This window comes from Saccopteryx bilineata, chromosome 5 (assembly GCF_036850765.1).
Source record: "Saccopteryx bilineata isolate mSacBil1 chromosome 5, mSacBil1_pri_phased_curated, whole genome shotgun sequence".
Classification (NCBI taxonomy): Eukaryota; Metazoa; Chordata; class Mammalia; order Chiroptera; family Emballonuridae; genus Saccopteryx; species Saccopteryx bilineata.
This window is the reverse complement of record NC_089494.1, coordinates 171481666-171502842: the sequence shown is the minus strand read 5'-3', so window position 1 is coordinate 171502842 and position 21177 is coordinate 171481666. Positions and strand designations below refer to the sequence as shown.

Genomic DNA, 21177 nt, shown 5'->3' with positions numbered 1-21177 from the left:
AAATCCTATAGTGGTTGCTAATTTGGCATTTTAAAAACAGAATTCTAAGATCAAGGTTGCCTGCAATTTAATTGGTAAAGGCTGCAACAGAGTGATGATTTCTCTCCCCCTTGCCAAATGCTGGTCACCTTTTAAGTTCCCCTAAAATCATCTCCTCAGGGAAGCATTCCTTGACCTTTTGCTTCAGGCCAGGCTGCTCTGTGCTTCTCCCCTACAGTACCTGCCTGTAATTTAACAGATTTTAGTGCGACTGTTCACTTAATGTCCACAGCCTCAACTGGCTGGAAATCCATGAGGGCAGAGACAGCGTTAATGCTAGTGCTCAGGTGGTGCCTATCCTCAGGAGTTAGACTAACAGATAATTAAAGAAGTCAATGAGTGAATCAATGGACACATTTAAAGAAAGTTTTAAAAAGAAGTTTGAGAATTCTGTATGCAATTTAATCAGATCTAGTAAACTTGTATTTTTGTGAGCCCTTCTACAATAGACAGTGTCCCTTCAGTTAAAATGGACAATAAGTGGGCTGGATGCCGTAATGCAGGGGTTCCCAAACTTTTTACACAGGGGGCCAGTTCACTGTCCCTCAGACCATTGGAGGGCCGGACTATAAAAAAAACTATGAACAAATCCCTATGCACACTGCACATATCTTATTTTAAAGTAAAAAAACAAAACAGGAACAAATACAATATTTAAAATAAAGAACAAGTAAATTTAAATCAACAAACTGACCAGTATTTCAATGGGAACTACGGGCTTGCTTTTGGCTAATGAGATGGTCAATGTGCTCCTCTCACTGACCACCAATGAAAGAGATGCCCCTTCCGGAAGTGCGGTGGGGGCAGGATAAATGGCCTCAGGGGGCCGCATGTGGCCCGAGGGCCGTAGTTTGGAGACCCCTGCCGTAATGCATCTGGACACAGCTGCTTTGTCCTTTCCTTGTTTTGCAACAGCCTGCAAGCAGCTTCCCTTCCTCTTGTCCCCCTCACCCCACCTATCCCCTTCCCTCAGCTTTTGATTCTCCCCTTTCCCAATATTTTCATTTAGCAGAATGATAACTGGTATCAAATTTTATAGTAACGCACCTAAACAAAATCAGGGAAAAGTGGTTTAAAAAAAAATCTTACTATCATTGTTTTACTTCAAGCCAGCATGAAATTGCCTCTCTCAACTAACCTTTTATTTCTCTCTAAAGGTACTTTAAAAAGTCTCTTTAAGAGTAAACTTATGTTATAAAAATGCCTCAGAGCATATGAATCACATTCGAGGATGAAGTGATTTGATTATATAAAATATCCTGTAGAAGACAAAAATGATGTTTCAGAAGAAAGAATACATCAGTTGTTATACATAGTGACTAGAGAAAAAAGCCATGTATTCTTAGACTTTTAATGTACACAACTGTTAAATTCAAAAGACAATTACATTTTAAAAAAATTAATTTTTAACTTTAACCTGCAACAGAACTAAGTTGCTGTAAGATAATTTCCCTGAGCTATTAATTAATCTGGAATCAGACATCAGTCATTTTATTTAACTCTAAAAATTTTTATGTAAAGTCTAAAATTGAAAAGTCATAAATGGATTGGGTAATAGATCACTGGGTAAGTTCTGTTATAGGAAAACAATAAACTAACCAGAAAACAAACCAAACTCTAATATATTCAAATCCTTCAGGAATTTAATTTAGACTGTTTAATGACAGTCAAGGTAGCCAAAGAAAAGAGTGTACTTAGTGTTTTCAATAAGTAAGTCAAGAATAAAAAAATATTGAAGCTCATGCACAGCCCACTGTATACACTTGAATAACAGCTTGACCTTTGAAAGTCTGAAAGCTTCAATTTATCTGCTCTCTAAATATACTTACAGTAAAAATGCCATTAGAAGGATGCTGTGAGGATGAATGTCAGTGAAGAACTGTGAGACTCATGGATAAGAGATGAAAAGGAACTCTAAATATCATAACCATAAACTAATTAAAATTTAATGTGACTTAAAAATCACATTGCTATCTGGGATAGATTCATAGATGATGCACTAATAGCAATTTTTAACATATTTTATTTTGGAGTCTTAAGAATAATAAATTCTAGGAAACATTTGAAAAATACATGAAACAAGATCACCTGATATTTCTCTTTTGCTTTGGAAACAATCTCTATGATTCTGGGACTTTAGAAAAATTCTAGCTTGCTTAGACAAAAATCATTTGTTTTTAATCTTGAAAGTCTTTAACATTGTTTTCATAGTAACAAAGAAACAAGGATGTGAACTAAGAGATACACAAATTAGACATCTATTGTACCCTGTGTCTCTCCCTAGATCCTAGTCTTGGGCATTGACTATTACTCAAATAAATTGTCATAATGATGATTTGTTTATGGATGCAAAAAATGTGAAAATGTAGAAAGAGTAGAAAAATATAGGCTTCTAATAATACCAATTAAATGTTGAAATTTTAAAAGTTCTGACATGTATGTTGTAGACAGCAATTTATTTTCTCAAAGGATGCTTCAGTTTAAAAAAGGCCCACCACCGAATTATTTTTAAAAGCCCATACACTTGTGCAGTATATTTAAGAAGTGTTTAATTGACAAATATTCAGGTTTACATTTCTGTGTATGTGTGTAGGGGAGATTAAGGAATACAAATAAAATTTTAATTATACCTATGCCAACAAGATCTATTTATGAGAATTACAAAAATTTTTATGTCCAATACTATTATCCAGATAAGAAGAAGACAACATGCCGTATTTTTAGGCGAGATGGTATTAAATATGCTCTGTTTCAGCTACTTGTTAGAAACCAATCCAGATTATGGGAAAAACAACTTTCAGAACTGGGAACAGATGATGCTAGAAGCTGGCGGAACTGGTTATAAGACATGGGTGACTTTTTGTAGATACACAGTATCACTTAGGGATTTAGACATAAGCTGGTACATCTTCTCTCATTTTACAGATGACCCCCCTCGGCCCAGAGAGGAAAGGGCCTTCAATGGGCTGCACAGGAGGTGGAAGACCACAGAGGACCCGCTCCGGGACAGCGCGCCTGTGTCCCGCCTCCCTCTCCTCAGAGGGCGGCTGAGCTTTCAGGTAGTTCAAGGTGTGCCTTTCTCTTTCCCAAATCTGTCGTACTTACACCCCACTACCTAGTGTGTGGTGGGGGGAGGGGGGACCAGGGAACAGAGAAGCATTTTATATTTATATTTAGATATTATATTTATTTTATATATTATATTTACATGTAACCTTGTCTATTCATCTTCTCCTTACCATGAAGTCACTGGCTTCTGCTGCCTCCTTGACAATAAGCCTGGGCCTCATTTGCTGAAACTCCTGAAGTGTAATACTATTATTATATATAGATAACTGATAACTACTATATTATGTTCCTTTAGCAATGTCCTCTAGTTGATATTGCAAAGCCTGCATATGCATTTAACACTCGAGCCTTAGAAACATTCTGTAACTTGCCCAGTGGAGGACGGGAACCTGAAGCATCCTCTCTGTGCGGCAGAGTTCCTGCTCCCCCCACCTCCGCCCACACAGCCTCCCACCACTCACAGAAGGTACCTAGGAGCCATGTGTAGACTGTGCTGCCCGAAAGAGTTACATTGGAGTTTAACGCTGTTACATTTATGTAGGTCTCTTTTCCTAATACGATCTTAATAACAGGGAGGCCGTTACAAAAATAAGAAATACCCAGATTAGCACTCAAGGTGACCAAAATTTAAAGGAAAGTAGAAAAAAAAAAAAAAAAAAAGAAAAGGCAAGGCAAGGCAAGTCACCACCAAATTCATTGATCAAAGCCAGTCATCAATTTTGTTAATCTGAATGGATAGAAAGTGTTCTAGTAGAAAACAAACACATTTTCTTAAAGTAGTTTACTTTTCTTTCTCTCTCTCTCTCTCTCTCTCTTTTTTTACTTTTCTTTCTTTTTTATAGGGGAAAAATTGTTTTATTTTCTAGTTGTCATTTGCCATATTTCTGATGGCACAGAAATCACATCCTCCTTTGATCATTGTCTGAAAACTATTTTCTAAGCATTAAAAGTGTATTGTTGGAAAAAGTAAAATTGTAATATGGAAAACATGTTTTCTCAAGACAATTTAAAGACATTGAGATGCTTTTCTTAAAACACACACACACACACACACACCTTTATAAGCTGTTTCCTTAGAGAAACAAATTCTAGACAGCCAAAGCATATTTCATGTGCTTTAAGAACAGCACTCTATTTCCAATATGATTTTTACTGTCTAAATGACCTGGGGACTCATTGTTTGCACTTTATTTTCCTAAAGATGATATACCAAGTATCATAAATGCTAGATGAATAAGATGAACAGAAATTCCACACTTAAAGTTTTAAGTTCTGTGGAGTAGAAAAGAAATTTTAAACTACATTTTGCTGTTACCTTCATAAAAGTGTGAAATCAGTTAGCTTCCGTTTTATAAAAAACACTTTAAAATGTCACAAAGTTGTATAACAAGACATAAAACTGCAAATATTAACTGTCTATTTCCTTGAAATACAATCTAAACTTGGTGACTAGGACAAGAAAATAATGTCACATTCCTTTCTCTTGCTAAGGAAATTGCATATTTCCTTTGCAAAAATAAAGAATATGCTGTTTTCATAAGCATATATGTGACAGTTTTAAAGTTGCTTTGTTTCAGGTTAAAGGTTTCTATAAATTTTCAAGATTGTCTCAAAGTTGAAAAAAGAAAAGAAACAAAGGAAAAAAAGGAGAACCTTAGGTACAAGTTTTGTTTTTCACCAACGTTACAAACAGTGTTTATGTTATAGCCGTGCTTTGTCCTTTTAAACATTATTCTGAGTTATGCAATTTTCAAATCCAGCTTTGAATGACAACACCTCTGAATCTTTGTTAGGTTTTCTTCTTAGCTCTACAGTGTTCTGAATGGAAAGTTAATCTTCTCTCCTTCCCAGGATTTGTGAAACAAATGGATATGCATTTTATGAAATGGAACACAGAGCTGTGCACGGGCAGTTCAGGACTGACGAGTGTGCACTGTTTGCTTGGTGGACTAAAAGATACCATGAGTCTTGGTTGAGAATATTATTTTCACTTGGTTAAGTGAGTAATTCTCAAACAGAGAACCTTTTCTAAAACACAGATCAAACAAATTTCCCGAGTTTTACCAAGATGAAATGAAGGAAAATTTTATTAGTTACATCACTGTCATAAGGTCTTTGTCTATTTACTCATTTAATCCACACACTGACACTATTAGGTGGGTATTACTATTGTCTCCTTTTTGCAGGAAACTGAGGCCAGAAAATGAAAAGATATGGCCAAAATCACACTCCCTCTAAGTGGCAGCCTCATGCTCTGAGCCACTCAGGAGATTTTAAAATTGAGATTGATTATATCTTTTTTTTTTTTTTTTTTTTTACAGAGACAGAGAGAGAGTCAGAGAGAGGGATAGACAGGGACAGACAGACAGGAACGGAGAGAGATGAGAAGCATCAATCATTAGTTTTTCATTGAGCATTGCAACACCTTAGTTGTTCATTGGTTGCTCTCTCATACGTGCCTTGACCGCGGGCCTTCAGCAGACCGAGTAACCCCTTGCTGGAGCCAGCGACCTTGGGTTCAAGCTGGTGAGCTTTTCCTCAAACCAGATGAGCCCGCACTCAAGCTGGCGACCTCGGGGTCTCGAACCCGGGTCCTCTGCATTCCAGTCCAGCGCTCTATCCACTGCGCCACCGCCTGGTCAGGCGATTGATTATATCTTATTAGAAGAAGAGATGAATTGGAGAAGGCCACGAGGAGGCTTATTCTGTCTGTAAGGATTGGATTCCTTATGATCTCAGAATTCAGGCCAAAGTGCGTGGATTTAAAATCGCCTGGGAAGACAATGGATTTCACAGAGCCAGTCCAAAACCTCTCAGGGTGACAAGAGAGTCCCCAGCTCAGCTCCCTGGCTCCTACCTAGTACACTGACCCAGCTGGTGGCTTTATTGGCTGCCACTGTAGCTTTCCTGGTCTCTGTAGAGGTTCCAGATTGAAGAGCCCGTCGAGACTGTTGGGAAGCAGAGAATGCCAGAGCTACTTGCGGGATTAAAGTGATACTTTTTCCAACTAGTAAGTGTGTGGCAGGGATAAAGGTACACATGTATGCAGATACATCTACGTAGAGCTATGGCTTTTGCTTTGTTTTACTTTATTTCCCCCTCACTATTAACAGTACAATAAAAGTGTACTACTAGAGCGTGGCATAACTATTTAATCTCTAATTTGGTTTGGTTTAACAGTAAAAATAGCTTGCTTCTGGGTTCAGATTTCAGTAGATTCCCACTATAAGAATAACTTTGTTAATGAAAAATAATACATATTGTTTTTGCCATGACAAGAATAAATAACATGCATTTTATTTATCACAATTTATATTAAACATAGCATTTTCCTTATTTATATGTATTTATAAGAAAGATACAGTTATATCTCTTACATAAATTACCAAAATAAAATGGAAAATTTTCTAAGAATTTCAATTTAAAACATCTTTAAAATTAAACTGATTTGACCATTGGCACCATAATTTTCCTGTATTTCAAAAGTGTTCATAGAGTTTTATGAGCACATAAACTTATTACTAACATTAGTGACTAGTATAATTTTGCGATTCAAGTCATTTCCAAATCACTGAAAATACTATACAGTACGTCCCTGAGTTAGAAACATTCGACTTACGTACAACTTGTACAGTATTTATGAACAGAGCACCATAAGGGCTATTGGTAACTGCAGTTAGACATCAGTGAAAATGATATCACAGAGTTATTTAACTCAAATGGCAAAGAACTAACCAATGAAGACCTTATGAAACTAGAGCAGCAGATGATAGCATTTAGGGAAGAAAACAGGAACCCAGAAACTCCAGAACTGAAAAAAGTTTTCTACAAAAGAGTTAGCTGATGCTTTTCATCTCATTGAAGCAGGAATGGCAAAGTTAGAGGAGCAAGATTCTGATACAGAGAGGTTCACTGAAGTTTACTGTACAGTTACCAAAGGCCTGAGATGCTACAGGGCCATTTATGACGAGAAAAAGAAAAGCTCTGTACAAACCTCCCTTGATGCTACTTCAAGAAATTGACTGCAGCAGCAGAATCAAACCCTGACTCTTAACGCCGGTCCCATCCTCTCCAACAAGTCCATCATCTTCTGCATCGTCCAAGATTGTTTAAGGTTGCATTTAAAAATGTTTAAGTATTTATATACACAGAAAGGTAAAAACAAATACTATGTTAACATAAACATCTAAGTTGCATTTAATAGGCAAATGTACCTGTTCCAATTTACATACAAATTCAACCTGAGAGCAGGCCTATAGAACCCATCTCGTTTGTAATTGTACTACCTGTAGTTTACAGTACTCACCTTCTGCCCATTCATCCCTGGAATTCCATGTGCTCCAACAGAACCCTACGAAGACACATGATCAAATTAAATTGATACAAAAATTATAAAATCTTTTAACTCTAAATTTATATTGTATTAGTTATGTCAGCTGTAACTTTACCTTGCTAAAACATATCTAAGAGGCTATGTTTTTCAGTTCTTATATGCTGTGTTCAAACATATAATAATGTAAGAATATTGAACAAGCTTTCGCAGAAACTATGGAGTTAAATTTAGCATGTTTCTAAATAGCCACTTAACTATAATGAGATTTTAAAGAAAGTCACATTATAAATTGAGATCCATGTCTATCACAAAATCACGTGGCTCTAAATTTGGGTGCTCTTTAGAAATATATAGGCTAACTTCTGAATTTCATGAGTTAAAATACCATAAAACAAAAGCTAAATAAAATAACCAATTGTTCCACAATTAGTCAAATAAGGAAACTATATTGTAAACTCAAATTTTTTGCATTTGCAGTATTTCTCCCCAGACTCTCAGGGAGTACATTTAAGCCACATGAGTGTGGGTGTGTCTTGCAAAGTAGACTGGAAAAGATGATACAAATGTTACACACTGACTTCTGTACATAAACTATTAAGTGTGTGAGCACGTCCATGCACTTGGATATCTGTGTACATGCACAATGGCGTGAATACCAACGGTTGGTCAGAGGTGGGGTGAACTGAAAATAAACAAGCTGTTACCTAAGGAAAATCTATGACATTGGATACAGTAACATTAACAAATGCTTTCAAATAGTGATGTCATTTCCCTCCATACACCTCCCTTTTAGACTCTGGAGAAACCATTTTAAAAGAAAATGTGCTTATTCTTTGCTTACCACTAGCAAGTAGCTTTTTCTGAGTAAATGTATGATATTAAATTTCTTAATAATAGTGGAAAAAGTTAAAAAAAAAGTACTTGTGAACTTAAAACTGCTCTAAAAATAAGTTGATTAAAAATATAGTCATTATATGCAAAACCAACTAAGATGCGAAGTTACTTGGTGCTTTCAGTGATTATATTGAGTGGGCCATTAAAGTACTTCCCCGAGGCAGTAATTTTATCCTGGTTGCATGTGGATTAGGGTAGCTTTACAATTTCACACCATGCTTAATAGAGACATTATTGAGAAGGACACAGTGTTCCTATACACAAGTTGTGTCACCACCCATTGGCTTTTACTTGGTTTGTAGGATTATGTTTCAACAGATGTCACATGCCCAATGCTTAGGGATAAAAAGTCTCTATCTTTGATGGATTCCAAAGATAAAGATAATCACTTTTCCACCTGTTGTAATAAATTTTTTTTTTTTTTTTAGTTTTCTGCAGGTTAAATATCCCCTTTTCTCTGTTGTGGGGTGGAAGGTGTGATGGGGAATGGGGACTCTAGTGATACTTTGTTGGCAAAGGGCCATCTACATGCTATTGATATATTCATCACTGCATTATTGATGTAATTTTAGAAAATATGATCCTCTCCTTTGGAATGTAATGGTCAATTCTGATGACTACGTATAACATTGAAATGACAATCAGGAAGTCACCTTTCTGGTTACCTCAGCCAGGAAGACTGGTGGGCCACCTGAATACAGTCACCAAGCAACAAGTACATTCTTTGTTCTGTTTAGTTCTTTGGTCATGGCCATCAGATATTTGAGCAAGGCCATGCATTTCATTTGCAATATTGTATGACCCTTCACATTGTAAATTTTCTCTCATTTTTATCAGTATTTGACTTAAAAATTCAATAACCCACAAGTTTGGCAGACAGCTTAAAAAGTGTCTGCTCTGGATTTATTGGATTTTCTGTAATGGAATTGATTAGAAATCTAATCGCTCACATTAGATGATTGTATTTTTAGAAAGCAGATGGCAGAAACCAGAAGGCTTCAGTGTGGCTTACAGTAAGTAGCTAATCTCATTCACCTCTCATGCTTAGCCACAGGCAGTGGGAGCAGAATAACTTTCACAGTATTGTTTATACTCTACCTTTTGTCCTGGAGGCCCCATAGGACCCTAAAAAAAATCCAACAATTCAATTAACATACTGTAACCATTTAAACTTGAATGACCAATTAAAACCGTGCTCTTCCATAAGGTTCTCTTTGCTGTGTTGAAATATGCTCATGTTTTATATATCAACAAAAATGAAGTTTTAGCTGGAAGTCTATAGAGATTTTTTTCTTTTTTTTATTCTCTCTTGAAGAATATTCAGCATATGCAATTAAGAGTCTGATAATATTTCTTTAAAAAAGAATATTTCTTATCCCAGCAACTCTGTTTCTTCAACTACTGGCATATCTATCACAGTGTCATTTAGAAAGCTGGAGATGTTGCTGCTAGAAGCAGTTAAATATGGGATGTAGTTCCCTAGTAAATGGACACATTATAACACTTCTGCATCTTTAAAACCTCAGTAAGCAGATTTGCAAAGAAAATAATTGAACAGTATCATAAATAAACAAGGTTTATTCGATTCTTCCTCTTAAAATGTGGCCAGTTGACCTTCACACTTGTTTATGAACTGGGGGATGTCAAGGTCATTTGTGACACCTAGTGGGTGCCAGAAAGGGAACAAAAGGTACTACCAGCTGTTGCATAAACTATGCTACTAGGGAGGGATGTGGGTGGGGGAGAAGAAATAGAATATTTAGAAAAATAAATGGAAATATTTACATACAAAATGGAAACGTGGCAGTTCTGAGATTTAGCCGTTTTTCAACCACAAAATCCATGTTGGGATTCTGTTGGCTTTATTTAGAACAGGCATGGCTTTGGGACAGTGGAAACGGGCCCAGAGAGACAGCTATAATTCTGAACATTCACATCTATTTTAATATTAAAATACTAAGCATTTTTCTTCTAATATTTTCAAAGACTTTTAATTATAGCATATTTTAACAAAGTTATAGTTATAATTTCACGTAAAAAGCTCTTTTTTTTCTATTACATTTAACTAATGGCTAGCTTATTTTCAATGTGTGACATTTCAGTTACTCAGTATCTTACATTCATACTCTGAAACATTGGGATTGAACCATCAACCTTTGTGTATTGGGATGATGCTCTAACCAACCAAAATTCCAGCCAGAGCCATACTCTGAAACATTAAATGAGGCACTAGAGTGGCCATCAGAGGAAGAACTGGTGATACATAATTTATTTTTTAATTAAACGTTCACAATGTTCAGAAACATTCAAAGAATCTGTTCTCATAAATTGTTTTGTAATCCTCACAGAAAGACTTAACAGTTTCTTCATATAATCAGTTTTAGATTATTGAAAACATAGGTATAATATCACCATTATATATTCCTTTTAGATTTATTCCACCAACCAACTTCTTAATGAGCTTGTTATCTGACATATAGGTGTAGTCAGACATCCTCCCTACCTATCTCACTCCTTCTATTTAAAATTCTCCTTGTTTAAGATTTTATAGGAAAATAGAGGTGATCAAGAGTAAATTCCCTCAACACCATGTCTCTGAACAATTTAAACCCACTGGACTCCCGTCCTCCATCAGAGGAAGGAGAGGCACTCCTCCACTACAGGGCGATGCATCCTGTCGACTCTGGACTCCATCTTTGCCTCTCTCCTTGGGGATCTGAGAGAATCAATTATCCCTGCATCCGTATCAGAGCCTCCGGCTTTCCACTAGTTCCTTCCCTTTAGCACGTAAACATGTTTAATCATTTCCTAACTTGGGTAAATTGTTTGGGAGATGAATGTTAATGCTGAGTAAAGTCAGAATTTGAAAGCTGTAGTTATAGATCTTGAAAGTGAAGAAAAGACTTGGGTTTTATCACTGTCTATGATTCCATTTTTCCAAGTGTCTCCAGAGTATTTCACTTCTTAAAATGTTGATGTTAGAAAGAAAATCATATAACAAAAAGTACATTAATTCAGTGTTTAGACTGAGAATGTATATATTCAATTTGAAAGAGTTTGTTTCTCATTATAAATCTAACTTTGCCCCTTGAAAAAATATTGTTCACTAAAATTGAAAACTACATTACATTGATGTATAATTCTGGAAGGGAATACTTCATATAAAAATAGGAAAATTTAAATCAAGTGTTTTAACTAGAGACTAACATATCTAGTGTTTTCTAATTTGGTCTCTGTTGCATGATGACATTAGATCAGAGATTTAGAAAGGCTACTCAACTCTAAAATCCATAAAATTATATTGATTGTATATTTTAGAAAGTAAATATTTTTTCTTCAGATTAAGAAACTTTCCATTTTTACTAAACTCTAAACATAAAAACAGTTTTTAAGATATAACATGAATTTTTTTTAATTATAATTTTATTTTTTTAATGGGGCGACATCAATAAATCAGGTTACATATATTCAAAGATCAACAAGTCCAGGTTATCTTGTCTTTCAATTATGTTGCATACCCATCACCCAAAGTCAGATTGTCCTCTGTCACCTTCTATCTAGTTTTCTTTGTGCCCCTCCTCCTCCCCCTTTCCTTCTCCCTTTCCCCCCTCCCCCCATAACCACCACACTCTTATCAATGTCTCTTAGTTTCACTTTTATGTCCCACCTACGTATGGAATAATGCAGTTTCTGTTTTTTTCTGATTTACTTATTTCACTTCGTATAATGTTATCAAGATCCCATCATTTTGCTGTAAATGATCTGATGTCATCATTTCTTATGGCTGAGTAGTATTCCATAGTGTATATGTGCCACATCTTCTTTATCCAGTCGTCTATTGACGGGCTTTTTTGGTTGTTTCCATGTCCTGGCCACTGTGAACAATGCTGCAATGAACATGGGGCTGCATGTGTCTTTACGTATCAATGTTTCTGAGTTTTGGGGGTATATACCCAGTAGAGGGATTGCTGGGTCATAAGGTAGTTCTATTTTCAGTTTTTTGAGGAATCACCATACTTTCTTCCATAATGGTTGTACTACTTTACATTCCCACCAACAGTGTATGAGGGTTCCTTTTTCTCCACAGCCTCTCCAACATTTGCTATTACCTGTCTTGTTAATAATAGCTAATCTAACAGGTGTGAGGTGGTATCTCATTGCAGTTTTGATTTGCATTTCTCTAATAACTAAAGAAGATGAGCATCTTTTCATATATCTGTTGGCCATTTGTACTTCCTCCTGGGAGAAAAGTCTTATAATATGAATTTTTAAAAAATATTTTATTTTTAACTTTATTCAGTTTTGTTTTTTTTTTAGAGAGAGAGAGAGAGAGAAAGGAGAGGAACAGAAAGCATCAACTCCCATATGTGCCTTGGCCAGGCAAGCCAGGGTTTTGAACCAGCGACCTCAGCGTTCCTAGGTCGACACATTATCCACTGTGCCACCACAGGTCAGGCCTATAACATGAATTTTGAATTGTGAATACATGTCTTGTGGATTATTCATAACTTTGTTGCCAAAGATGTATTCTCAGCTACCAAAAATGTGCATATTCTCCTTTGATCTCACTAGCGGGAAAATGGTAGCAAGCCAAGGACAGTGTCATCTGTTACTAGGGGACTGGGAATGCAGCAGAGTTGAATATAAGACACAGACTTACATTTGTTAGTATTAGCACACATACACACACACATGCCCAAGAGTTACTTTCTTGATCTAGACTTTGCTTTTATATATGTGCTTTGAGTATCCTTAGATTAATAATCCCATTATATATCAGTAATATTGTGGTCATAAAATTTAAGCTTATAAATGAAGGTTTCGTTGCTCAAAAATTGATATTGAAGTGAGAGTATGTTGCTACCAGTTATTTAAGATGTCTACATTTGTATCATTTTGTGGTTTTTGGTACAAATATAAATATATAAGATAATGAGCAAATGCCATGGAACCATTCAGTAACTTTTCTAATCTTTCTTCTTATTTATACTTTTATCCTGCTTCAAAAGTCATTATAAATAATAACTTGGATGAATAATTTCCTAAGTTCATTATTTATTAGTCAAACTAGTGCTTCTTATTATTCCTAAAATTAAGGTAAAACTTTCTAGAGTTCTAAGATTTCTAAAATAACCACATTATTGTTATCACCGTGACTTAGTAAATTGGGAGTCAATGTTTTCAGTCTATTTTTATTAATCAATGAATTGTTCCTTTCTTAGAATTGTCTTGGTGGGCGACTTTATATTTGCATATAATTTGTATACAACCAATTAAGATGGAAATAATCTGGTCTCTTTTATTTTTCAAAATAATATCTTTGTATACAGGGTGTAGCAAAAGTAGGTTTACAGTTGTAAATACACGACACAGTTTATTCCTGCATTATTATTTTTCATACAAACAACTGTAAACCTACTTTCATTCTATCCTGTATGCCTCAAGATTAAAAACTCTGTAACATACTGTATTTCAATATATTAAGCTATTTTATTTTAAGTTTAACTCCAAAAGTGTTAAAATATAATTTGAACTTTAAAATACGCTCATTTCAATATATGTTCTGGGTGTCATAAAATGTGTAATTTTTTTCATTGAAAGATTATGCATAATGGACATAACTTTATTCAAAAGATAAAAACAAATGTGAGACATTGAAAAATTTATCTGTCTGTAAAAAAACTTTCAAACCAAAATTTTCTTGGTCTTTCAGAAAAGACCTTGGAGAGCTATGCAAAGTTAAGTTAAAACTTACAAACAACAATTTACATGTTGCACTTGATTTTCTTTCCTATTTACCCCTGCTAGATTCCATTTCTAGATTATGTAAAATATTAGGTAGAAAATATAATGAGCAATTAAGTTAAATAAATATGATAGTCCCCATTTAGTGATTGTCTTTACCCAAAGCATGTTACTCAGGCCTGGGGCTATCCTTTACTAGTGTTCACCGGATACTTAAGACTGTATCTCCGGCCCAGCCTTCTTCTTCAGCAGCACTCCTATGTTCTTGTTCAACCCTCTTCTCTGTCACTTGGCTAATATGACATCACCCAAGGTCCACTCTGCTTTTAGTCTCCTTCAAGCCTTTCTGCACAGAGCTGCCTGAGTGAGCTTTCCTAAAGGCTGATGGGTTCATACCTTTCCGCTGCTGAAAAATCTTTCAGAGTCTTTCCATAGCTTTTGAGAAAAGTCCAAGCTTTTGTAATAGTTGTAGTTCACCACACAAGCCGTGCTTTCACCTTTGGCTGTAGGTTTCTAATTGAGCTTTCTCTGTCTCTGCCCCCCCCATCCCATAATTCAGAGCTCAGTGTCCCTACCCTGGGGGTTCGATTCCCTTTTATTCTTCAGAGCACTCCATGGAAGTACTGCTTTTATAAAATTTACAAACAGTATTGTAACTGGGTTGTTACTTCATTTTTACTTTAAATATCTCTTCTCATGCATAGTAGCTGCACATAGTAATTGCTTTGTGAATCGTTTTGAGTTTATTCATTAATTTATCTACTTAATAGTTTTGAGTGCTCATTGCATTTCAGGCAATGTTCTAGGCACTGGGGATACAGCAGTGAACAAACTAAACAAAAATGCACAGAATCCTGGACTTCATATTCAAGCAAACAGAGAAAGACAGTAAACAAACAAGTAAATGATAAATTTGGGTAGGTGGTAAGTGCTAAAGCAAATAGGGGGATTGGGATTGGAAGCTGTATATGTGGCAGTATTTGAACTCAGAGTCAGTAAAGGCCTCTTGATAGACTAACTCCTGGATGGAGCTCTGAACAAGGTCAGGCAGAATGCCAGGTGTATAGAAGATGAAGAATGTCCCATGCAAGGAGAAGAGCAAGAACAAAGGCCAAGAGGTAGGCATCTGCTAAGTGTGTTCAAGGAATTCCAAAGGAGACTATAGATGGGAATAGAAAATGGGGCTATGCATAGGAAAGGGAGATCATATTTGTATGGCCTTATACGTGCTCATAAGCACAATGATGTTTCCTTTGAATTGCACAAAAATTATAAAAATGAAAAACATGAAGTAAATCAAGTTTTTTCTTATACTTTAGACCAGTGATTCTCAAAGTGTGTGCCAGGGCACAATGGTGCACCCTAGATTTCCAGGTATGCCCTATGGTATTCCAGAGAAATATGTGCCTGTTAGAAACCAAAATACCAACAGGGTTTTTGGAGTTTAGATATTTGGGGGACAGAGGTGTGGGGAATTGGCTGTAAACTGACAGTCTGCCCAACCCCCCACCTCACTTGCCTGATTAGGTTGCAAAAGGCTGTTAAGCTGTGGCGCTGGATTGTTTACACTACCCCCATGTTCCCTGGAAAGACTAAAGGCAAGTTTTTTTCTATCCTTTGGTGTAAAGTTAAGATGATATGTATGGTGGGGGTTTTCTGCACTTGGTAAAATAATTAGATTGCCTTGGAAACATGATCAGAGACCATTGATTTGCTAATGGCTTCACTTTGCCCTATAAATAAAGTAAGATGCAGTTTTGGGGCATGCTTTGTTCTTGCCAGCAGCAATTACAGGGCCCTCCTGACCCAGTATTTTCTTAATTCTGCACCGTTCCCACTCAGGACCTGGAATTACTAGCTGTGCTGGTTCATGGCATGTGCCCAGATATAAAAATAAATATGGTTACTCTATTATACCATTTCATTATAGAAATACTGCTCTTTTTGTTAACACATCATCATTATATTTATTATTAACACATCATTATATCATTTTTAGATAAATACACCCAAATAAAATGGATAGATTTCTCAAAAAGAAGCATGATATTGAAGAATTTGATTCTGGAAGTGAGCAAAAGTGTAAATAAAATAGAACTTGAAGGCTGACAGGCAGAATTTAATTTATACCATTTTCCATCACTTAACACTGAACAATACAATTGGATTAGAAACCCATTCATGGAAGCTTCAAGTGATTTTGGTTTAACATAAACATAAGAAGAAGAACTGGCGGCTATATCCACTGATCATGGATTGATGATTAAACATAAGGAATTGCTTCTTGAAGCTTTTTGGATTTCTTAAAAGAAGAATATATGGCAAAATCTAAAAAGCTTTGAACATTTTACTACAATTTTCAACATCCTATTTATGTGAATTAGGATTTTCTACCCTCAATACAATTAAGAGTAAAAAGACAGGAATTCTTCAATATATGGAAGAGGAAATGAGAGTTTGCCTTTCAAACATATGCCCAAACATTGAAGAAATCGCTAGGACACATCAGGCTCATGTTTCTCATAAACACAAGAATGAGAAAACTTAATACATTTGTGCCGGGACCTACCGAATTTACTAAATCTTACTAAGAATGTATCTATATATATAAAAAGATAACTTTTTTGTCGTTTTTTAAATTTTTTAACCCCTCTTTTTTATGGATTCTAAAAAGCGTAACAAAAAATGTAACATAAAAATGTTTTTTAATGTCAATAAATTTAATTTTGTAGTATTTATTTCATTTAATTACCATAAAAGCACGCTTGGACTTTATATTTTTTCTTTAATATTTGACTTAAACTTGTATATAGTTCTCATAAACTTGTATATAGTGGGCCTATAATTATTTGTAGGATTTTAAATGCTCCCCAACTTCAACAAGTTTGAGAACCAGTGCTTTAGACCAGTAGTCCCCAACCCCCAGGCGCGGACCGGTACCGATCCGTGGGCCATTTGGTACCAGTCTGCAGAGAAAGAATAAATAACTTACATTATTTCTGTTTTATTTATATTTAAGTCTGAACGATGTTTTATTTTTTTTTAATGACCAGATTCCCTCTGTTACATCCGTCTAAGACTCACTCTTGATGCTTGTCCTGGTCATGTGATACATTTTATCTGTCCCACCCTAAAGGCCAGTCTGTGAAAATATTTTCTGACATTAAACCAGTCCGTGGCCCAAAAAAGGTTGGGGACCACTGCTTTAGACAATAGCATTTCAAGATAGGAATGACAAGATTTCTCACCCCTGTGTTCATCAGAGTCATTCTAATACTCTGGGCCTATTCAAATAGCCTTGATCACCTCTTAGTGCAAGAGTGAGTGGAGGAATTCAGGTCATGGCCTCTATATTAAAACAGCAAAGCAAAACTCATCTTAGTCACTCAATTTCATTAACACACAAGAGTGTTGTGAATGTGAATGTAGGTCTAAGGTCTCTAATGCACTTGCGTGACTTCAGAAAGTGATCATGCAAACTATAAGTAGAATTCTCATACTGCATTAATCTTCAAGGCAGGCACTTAAGAAATGAATGTTTCTGTAACTATTATGTAACTAGTATGTATTCACTGTACTTTCCAGTTCATAAAACTGAAAAAAATTTTTTTAATTAAAAAAGCCTTTTGCTTGTTAGATCATGGAATGGTTAAAATTAATGAATTTTTCTGACATAACCAATGTTAGCACAAATTTGATTGAGGTATTAATTACTTAAACAGGATGCAGAGTTTCTAAATGATATACTTTAGGGTGCCTCTTGGGAGGTGTTTGAAGGCAAGTTCTGGTTGCCTGCTATTAGGAAATGATGTTCTGTGTGAGCAAGGAGCGGACATAGTTCCTGTTCTGTCCCTGATGGCTAACAGTAAAATGTGAAGCTCTGAAAACTGCCAGTCATTTCAAGATGCAAGACTATATAACCAGCTTCTGTAATACAAACACAGAAAGCAAACGGGAGGTGGCCCATTGGTAAAGGGGAGGATAAAAGCCCCCCCCCAAAAACTATTAAAACATTTAAAATTATTTCCTATTTGAGTTAAGATTTTTTCCATGATTTAATAAAAGGAAAAATAATTCTTTTTAGCATCTATTCCATAGGGAAGAATGATAACACATATAATCTAACTTACGCAGTCATAAAATTAGTATCAGACTTTTTCCAAGATTTGGTGCAACAGACTTTAATTATAACTTTTTGAAAGATACTAACCTGGTCAAATGCATCACAAGATCAAAAACCTATAAACTTGGTTTATAAAGAATAAGAGGAAATTTGAAATAAATAATGGAAATTTGTCTTAAGAAGGATTCACTTAAGATGTACTTATATAAAATTCCATGTTCTACTTGGATGATTGATGAGAGAAAGTCAAGAAACATAAACTCTTAGCCACTATTATATGTATGTCTGGAGTATAATTCAAGCAATGTTTTACAAGATTCAGATTTCATGGCTTAAGTGTGTGGAAGTGCCAAACTAGAAACTACTGGGAAATGTTTAGAATATGAGAGAGTGTGCTGAAATGTTTTCAGTGTAAAAGCCGGTGATTTAGTTGAACTGGGTATGAAGAAACCCAGTATAAACAATAAAAGAGCAGGACAGTGCTGAGACGGGAGAGCCTCATCTCCTGTTCCGAGTGTTCCGTGGACTCTGTCTTCCGTCACACTTAATCATGTGTGTTTTCCCAAACAGCCTCCTATTAGTCTTCACGTGGAGTTTTTCATCATTCTTCTAGGCTCAGCAGTCATAACTCCCTTTCTTTGTGAGCCTTCTCCTATGCACCCACATAGAGCTTGTGTTTATTCTGTTTCTGCAGCACATTTTAACTGGCTCTATTTTAATATATTCACAGATCTCTGAAATGTACCTGACTGGGCAGCACAGTCTTCAGGTCATGCATTTTACAACCTCAGCACCTATGTCAGTGCCTACCAAATAAATAACTGCTGACTAAACTGAAACAGTGAATTAGCGAATATACAAATTATTACATTTCACTGACTATATTTCCTCCATTATTTTACTGCTCAAACTATCAGGCCTATATCACTGGAAAGAGTTCAGGTCTCATTTAGATCCTATCAATAAAATGGCATGTCGGAGCCCTGGCCGGTTGGCTCAGCGGTAGAGCGTCGGCCTAGCGTGCGGAGGACCCGGGTTCGATTCCCGGCCAGGGCACACAGGAGAAGCGCTCATTTGCTTCTCCACCCCTCCACCGCGCCTTCCTCTCTGTCTCTCTCTTCCCCTCCCGCAGCCAAGGCTCCATTGAAGCAAAGATGGCCCGGGCGCTGGGGATGGCTCTGTGGCCTCTGCCTCAGGCGCTAGAGTGGCTCTGGTCGCAACATGGCGACGCCCAGGATGGGCAGAGCATCGCCCCCTGGTGGGCAGAGTGTAGCCCCATGGTGGGCGCGCCGGGTGGATCCCGGTCGGGCGCATGTGCGAGTCTGTCTGACTGTCTCTCCCTGTTTCCAGCTTCAGAAAAATGCAAAAAAAAAAAAAAGGCATGTCATTATATTAATTCATAAATATTTGATGAAAAAAGTTTTAAATACAAGTAATTATTTTTTAAATAAATTATTTCTGACTTCTCTACCTCATGTGTTGACTTTTGGGAGAAAACATTAACCCAGGGTGACTCATTTATTGGTGTTTTTCAAAATCATGAAGCTGTGATCTCGGTATGGGAGGTCTCTTAAAGCTCAGGAAATTAAAGAAATAATACATTTTTCTCAACACTTGACAAAACCAGGACCCAAGACTACATATTGAACATTAACTACCACCAACAGATTAAAGACAGATCTAGGTATCTGAGAATCTGTGTTCTGATTAGGTCCGAAAACAGAGACTGTGTCACCTTTCATCAGTTATTCTGGGCTTAAAATAGCTTACTCCACCCTTTCTAAATATTCAGTAAATTGTTTCTCATTGCTAAACCCAAAATGGAGATGACCTGGAAAGAAAGAAAAATTCGCAGGCTTCCCCTGCCCTCTGTGATTAAGCATACTTCCCTGGTGTACTGTAAAGGAAACAAATTTATGGTTCACGAAGGCCTATCACCCTACACTACACTCAACAAAATAATGTTTCTATTCCGTTATGTAGAAGTGCTTTTCCTATTTTAAATCAACAATGCTGAGAAACACCAGCTACTAACATTTAAATATCCCATCAGCAGCAGAAATAGGACTTAAATTTAGGAGTATAATATAGTCTCAGGTCTGTTTTCTATCTAGACCAGCAGTATACAGCAGAACTTTCTGGAATGCTCTATCCAGAATGGTAACCACTAACTACATATAACTGATGAGCACCTGAAATGCAGCTAGTGCAATTGTTAGAAACTGGACTTTATATTTTATTTAATTTGAATGAATTTAAATGTGAACAGCCGGTCACCTGTGGCTGGTGGCCACTGCACCGGGAAGTTTAGGCCCAGCAGATCTGGAGTGTAAAACACATATGCTACAGTCCGGTGAGCCGGATTCCAGCCGAGTTCTTCCACTGGCTACTTTGTAACCTTGGTCTAGTTATTTTATTTACTCTGATGCTGCTTGTTTATTTGTAAAGTCATAAACTAGATCATTCCTAAGGTTTCTTTTGTCTTTTACACTCTACTTTAAAAATAGCCATATAGAAATTGATACAAATATCATTGTCCACATAAAAAATCAGTCTTTTAGTTACACTATGCATATTGATGAATATATATGTACTCCAAATAATCTGTAACACATGACTACAAGAAGATGCAGGAGAAATAGCAGTTTTGTAGTAATTCTGTTGGATTTATCCTGTCTAATCTTACTCCTGGCATGAAATGACATTTGTTGTAAGAAAAATATAAATCTGATTCCTTTGTATCAGTACCTGATTTATTAATTCATTGATTCATATCATTCAGCTATTCAGTTTACTGAATAAACTAAATACCAAACACAATTATTATATGACATGACAAATGTTGTAGAGGAGAAAACAGCTTCTTACTTAGTGGTAGAGTGTGAATGTGTGTGAAGTTTCCTCGAAGAGGTGACTAACGAAGTCTTTTCTTTTACTCCAGTCAGACACACAGACTCTGAATTGCCCTTAGCCA

The 21177-nt window shown here is 36.1% G+C and overlaps 1 protein-coding gene across 1 annotated transcript in view; it reads right to left on the bottom strand.

Annotated features, from left to right (window-relative positions):
- The window catches only part of COL25A1 (collagen type XXV alpha 1 chain), a 603455-nt gene that overhangs the window by 98815 nt on the left and 483463 nt on the right, over positions 1 to 21177 (bottom strand). The window contains exons 11-12 of the mRNA XM_066232766.1: positions 9434 to 9460; positions 7415 to 7459 (exon numbers count right to left, since the gene is read on the bottom strand). Of these exons, the coding sequence (XP_066088863.1) occupies positions 7415 to 7459; positions 9434 to 9460 (72 nt within the window). The remainder of the gene's footprint in view (positions 1 to 7414; positions 7460 to 9433; positions 9461 to 21177) is intronic.